Source organism: Vombatus ursinus, unplaced genomic scaffold (assembly GCF_900497805.2).
Source record: "Vombatus ursinus unplaced genomic scaffold, bare-nosed wombat genome assembly UNPS02015012.1, whole genome shotgun sequence".
NCBI classification, from domain to species: Eukaryota; Metazoa; Chordata; class Mammalia; order Diprotodontia; family Vombatidae; genus Vombatus; species Vombatus ursinus.
In genome coordinates this window covers 1,009,562-1,015,163 of record NW_020954790.1, presented here as the reverse complement: position 1 = coordinate 1,015,163, position 5,602 = coordinate 1,009,562, and the positions used below count along the sequence as shown (strand labels likewise).

The following is a 5,602-nucleotide window of genomic DNA, read 5'->3' as shown; positions in this document are numbered from 1 at the left end:
CCCAAACAGGCCCCCATTCTTCTAATCTCAGAGACATCTGAGACTGACCTCTCAGAGGGACCTCAGGCATCACCAGGCCTAGAGCGCTGTTGTGGGATCTGTGCACCCCACAAAGTCAGCGCCCTGCAGGGAGGGAAGGAGGCCTCCCCTCTAGATCTCAGGGTCCGTCTCTGGCAAGCCCGGGCAGCCATTGCAGGCGGGGAGCTCCCCCCAAGGCAGCTCAGTGGGCTACAGGACTTGGGAAACCTCCGGAGCGCCGAGGTACCGAGCTCGGCTGGGAACGCAGACAGGGCCAGGCTGCTTGCCCTCATGGAGCTGACATCCTCCTGGTCGTTGGTCACCTGGCGCGATGGCTCCGAGACCTGCGTACCTGCGGACTCGTCCCAGAGGGCGCTCCCGGAGAGCGGTTAGGTCCTTTCCCTGTCTTCTCATAGCCTGGCTAACCCCCTGTGCCCTCGAGGGGTGGATAAGCGAAGGCACCCCTCCAGCATCCCCCCTGCCCCCAGCCACTCCCCGCTTGGGATGATTGGGGTGGGGGTCACAGCCTCCTTGGAGTGGAGTGGCCGCGGGGGTCCCTCCCCTCCCCCTTCTCTTCCTGCAGCCCAGAGCCTACGGGGACATGAGACTGGAGACCTGGGGCCGTCCAGACCCAGCCCCAGCCCCAGCCCCAGCCCCAGCCTGACCCATTCCTCCTCCCTTCTCCACACCTCCAGCGACCCAGTGCCTTGGACTTGGAGGGGTGGGGCCCTGGGGGCGGAGCTGGGGCAAGGTCTCCTCAGTTCGGACCTTGGGAGGGGAGGGGCTGGAGGAGGAGGGGCGGTGCTCCGAGTTGGAACCGGCCTGGGACCAGGCTTTATGAGCCTTCCCGACAGACCTACCAAGGCCCAGCCATCTTCTGGTCCCTCTTCTCTTTTTCCATCAGTCCGCCAGCCCATTGCTCGGGGCGGGAACACTGAGGCCGGCCAGCCATGTGGCTCTGGTGGTTCGCGATCCTAGCCAGTGGGGCTCTCTGGCTGCCCGCAGGTACTCGAGGACCTCTCGGTCTGGTGTGGTACAGCTGTCCCGGACCCGGGCACTGGTGCGCGTCGTCGGAGGGCTGGAGCTCAGCCCTCGCCGGCCGGGGTGGTGGTGGCGGGGTGGCGGGGAGACACGCACTGAACAGGCTGGGCACCTGGCCCCTGCCTGGGTCCGAGCGCCCTCGGGTCTCTGGGCTGGAGAAGCTTAGAAGTAGCGTTTGGTTTCGAATCTCAAAGTGGACACTGACCCACCTGGGCTGGGAGGCTGCGCGGGCCGCCCCCGGCTCACCTGAGGTTTCCGCAGAGGGTCCAGACTTCTTCGTGCCTCCGGAGCCTTCTGCGAAGCGGCCCTGACTCAGAGACCCCCTCGGCCGAATCCCTTGTACCCGCACCTCCCGGGGCCACCGCTCGCCCCGAGGCCGCCGGGGGGTTTGTTTGCACTCAGCAGGCAATCGCTTCTCTGGGACCGTTGCCTAGGCGCAGGGTGGGGAGGGGGGCGTGCTTATGGGGGGGGGGCCCCGGGGGAGCCCAAGGGCCCCCCCCCCCCCCCCCCGGCAAAGGACGCGTCCCTGGACTGGGGCAGTCGGCTTCCCCGGCGCTGAGCTCCTGCTGGGGGGGCTCCCTGCAGGGCTCAGTGAGAAGCAAAGCCAAGTGTCAGCCGCCGGGCTGATCGCCACTCTCTCGAGCAACCCGGAGCCCAGCACAGAGCCCCTAAGGGCGATCCTCTGGAGAAAAAAGAACTGGGCAGGAGAAAGCCCAGGGCTTTGCCCAGCTCACCCCTATCCAGCCCAGGGCTCCCAAACTAAGGGGAGGTGCCAGAGTTCCAGACCCGGAGGAAACCTTGAGGGAGCAGGCTGTGCAGGGGGAAGGCGCCCAGGACTCTCCTGGGGAACAGTGTGAATGTTACTGGGGGGAAGCGCCCCATAGTCGAGACCTGGGTGTAAATCCTCCTGTACTCACTGAGGGCCATGTGGCTGACCATGTCAGCGGCCCCTCTCTGGACCTGGATTTCCTCACGTGTGAAAGGAGGGCTGTTGAGGTGTCCTTGGAGGGGAGGGGGCCCTGCCTTCCTCGCAGGTGAATGCCGAAGAAGCCAGACTATGGGAAAAGGTCTGCCAGGCTGGGGCCTTGGGTCCTCAGAACTTTTATTTAGTCATCATCAATTGTGAACATTCCATGACGTGGGCTGTCCTGAATGTTTAGAGGTCACTCACTCATGTGCCTTCCTCTCCGCTCATCTTCCTGGGTTTTACTGCCCCAAGGAACCTGGGCTGCTGGGTCCCGCGTTCCGCTGGCACTGGACATGGACATTGTGGCACGGGGATGGATGTGTCCGCTCTCAGGAAGGCTCACTGGGGCCCCTTGGAGCCTCCCCTGCCCCTTGGCCTGGGGGAGCCGGGGCTCAGCTCCTCGGGGTCTCTCTCTTCTCAGAGGCCCTGGAGTCTTGTGCTGGGCACTGCGGGGATTTCAGAGGAAACTGCTCTTGCCATGTGACCTGTCCATCTCTGAACACCTGCTGTCCTGATTATCTGCAGTTCTGTCTGGAGATCTCACCCTATTCAGGCTCAGTAATGGGCGGCAAAGACTTTGTGGTGCTGAGTGAGCCATGGGTCTCCCCTGCCTCAGTGACCTCCGTGGTCTGCAGGTGAGTCATTTCTGGAGGGCAGAAAGCACAGCCATCCAAGGGAAGGGCACATTCCTGAGAAGCCTGGCCAGGAAGAGAGCCTCTGAGCTCAGCTGGGAGGCTTGAAAGGGAGAGGTGAAGGAGGGAAGGCATCTGGGAGGTGAGGAGGGAGGGCAGCCCAGACCTCAACATGCCTGCTGTCAAGGGGCAAAGGACAGACACATGGGGTGGAAACTCTGTCCAGGCAAGGGAGGGAAGTAAGAGTTCTGATGAGGGTAGCAGGAGTCAGAGGGGGCTGGAGGGGGCAGGTGACCCTTCTTACAGCCCTTCCCCAGCTGTCCTGAGTCTTCCCTCTCTTTGCCCAAGAGAAGCCCAGAGCCCTCTAGGATGACACTAGTTTGAGCTGGTTTGTGTGGTGAGAGCCCACATGGGAAAGAGGAGGAGGAGCCATGTGCGGGGACAGTCCCTGGCTGGTGTTATACCCGTTCTCCTTGTCAGACAGGTGTCAGGTCAAGCCAAGTCAAATCACCAAACATTTGTTTAGCACCCAGTCCTTACTGGGCGGAGAAGCGTCGAATCTGAGTGAACTGAGATTTCCCAAGTGTCCTGTAGCGACCATTCCAAACAGGGATGCCCTGGGGAGTCCTCTCTCTAGCACCTGGGAGCTGGGAGCTGGGGTGGAGGGCTCCCAAGGTCAGAGTCAGAGGGGTCGTAGCCACCCTTAAATCTGACTCAGAAACCAAAGGAATACTCCCTAGAGTAGACCCAGCCACTGGGTCCACAGCCTCTTTATGAGGGGAAGCCAGCAGCTCTTCAGGCAGCCCTTTCCACACTGGGATAGCTGATTTTTAGGAAGGTTTTCCATGCACCTAGCCTGAAAGTACCTCTCAGTAGCTATCCCCACTTTGTTATGTTTGTAGAACAAAGGTAATATCTCCCTTCAGGATGACCCTTTAGACACAGGACCCCAGTTCCTATGTGGTCCCTGAGTCTCTCTTGTTTAGGCTGAGCATGCCCACTTCCTCCAGCTGATCCTCTGCGGTGGCCCTTCCCTGCCCTGTGCTGGCTGCCCACCCACCTTTTCCCTTCCCCCTCACAGTGCCCTCTTTAAAGCACAGTTGGTTCAGAACTGGCCTCAGGACGACAGGGGCCTGTCTGAAGAGCACAGAGGCCCAGGGGGCTGTGCTCCTCCCACCTGCCTCTCCCAGGCAGGGCTCAGGTTTTCTCTTGAGCTGCCTTCTCCGTGTTCTTCTTTTGGTGGTCAGGTTTCGAGAGGCCATCCACACTCAAGGCTACGTGGATGACAAGGGCAGGATCCATTGTGTATCACCCCTCCTGTACGAAAGCGGGCGGATTCCATTCAGCGTGTCCCTGGATGGTGGCAAGACGTTCCCTAGCTCTGGGACCTGGCTGGCAGGTAATAGCACCCCACTCTGTAGGGCTCACAAGTGCAACACGGGGATGTCTCCTGGGCATCCCCCTCATCTATCCTCCTTGGCGAGCCTGCAGATGGCCTCATGCCCATCTCACAGAGCAGGACGCTGAGGCCCAGGCGGGGCCAGGCATGAGCTGCAGCTATGCTGCCCCTTCACTTATCAGAGTCAGGCCAAAGGACATTCCTCCCTTGGGGCCTGGCTCCTGAGCCTGCTCGCCACGCGCTGGGACCATCTTGGATTCCCGGAGCCAGTGGCAGGGTCCTCAGAGATCACTGAGGCCCAGAGAGGGAAAGGGGCAGGGCTGAAGGCACACAGCATAGTAAGGAGGGCCCAGCCCAGAACAGAGGTCTCTGAGGCCCAGCCCGGCTGGCTCCCAGTTTCTCCTGGGCTTAATGCCCTTCTCTTAAACCCCTTCCCTGCCCCACTCTGACTCCTCCTGCTGTGGACTGGACACCCGGCTCCCCTTGTCCTGGGCAGAGCACGGAATGGTGGGAGGCGTCCACTACGGCTTCAGCAGATGTGGCTAAGGGAGTCTGGGCAAGGGCCCCTGTTGCTGCCCAGCTGACCCAGGCCCCTTCCTCCTCAGTTGCCTCTTGGTGCCAGGGCCTCTGAGAAGACTGTTCCAGAGCAGAGGGGCAGGCCCCAGGTGCTGAGCCACAGCACATTCTAGGCCTTGATGATAACTCAGTACACCACATTTCCTGTCAGACCAGTCCCAGGGTGGGGCCAGACCCAAATCAACTCTCTTCTTGGCACTAGCCTTCCCATAATGTAGCCAGAGCTGGCAGGAACCTCAGAGGGAGAGGGAAAGGGTCTGACCCAACCTCTGCTCCACTTTGCAAGTCTATGTGACCGTGGTACATTCCACTTCCCACCTGGCCCTGCCTCAGTTTCCTCATCTGTAAAATGAGGAGCTTAGGCTGGATGAATTCCAAGATCCTTTTCTGTTCTAAGTCTATGACCCTCTTCACTGGGCTTTTGCCTCTCCTGGCCTCACTTTCCCCAAAAGGAATGCAGGTTCTCTGATCTTAACTCTAGGGTTCCTTCCTGTAGCTGTCTTGTATGGTCAGATGAGGGGCCTTTGGTCCAAAGCAGCCCTTTCGCTTTATGACTCCCAATTCTCCCCTATGTGAGGTGGGAAGGCCTTAGGTAAGCACCTTCCTAGACCCCAGCTCTCTTTTCTGACCTCAGCAGCTCCACTGAGTTGAGTGATTGTCTCTTATCAGGAGCTCACGTGCCCAGCCTCATCCTCTGCCCAGGGCTTCTGTTCCCCATCACAAGCTGCTTCACAGATTCCCCAGACACACCGCAATCTCACTGGCTCCCAAACTGAACTTGTTCTCTTCCCTCAAGCCCTCCTCCTGTTGATATTGGGGGAAACTTCCCAGTCTTGCAACTTGGAGTCTTTGGTTCTTCCTTTTCCCACATCCCCCATACCCAAACTGTTGCCAAGGCCTGTCTATTTCATCTCTGCTACATCTCTGGTCCATTTCACCTCTGCAGCACCTCTGGTCCATTTCACCTCT

General features: G+C 60.0%; 1 protein-coding gene across 1 annotated transcript in view; it reads left to right on the top strand.

The window, feature by feature from the left end:
- Nucleotides 1-837: 837 nt before the first annotated feature.
- SUSD2 (sushi domain containing 2) overlaps nucleotides 838-5,602 on the top strand; it is a 17,146-nt gene continuing 12,381 nt past the window's right edge. Inside the window, exons 1-3 of the mRNA XM_027845626.1 lie at nucleotides 838-1,023; nucleotides 2,448-2,661; nucleotides 3,906-4,057. Of these exons, the coding sequence (XP_027701427.1) occupies nucleotides 969-1,023; nucleotides 2,448-2,661; nucleotides 3,906-4,057 (421 nt within the window). The 5' untranslated portion in view covers nucleotides 838-968. The remainder of the gene's footprint in view (nucleotides 1,024-2,447; nucleotides 2,662-3,905; nucleotides 4,058-5,602) is intronic.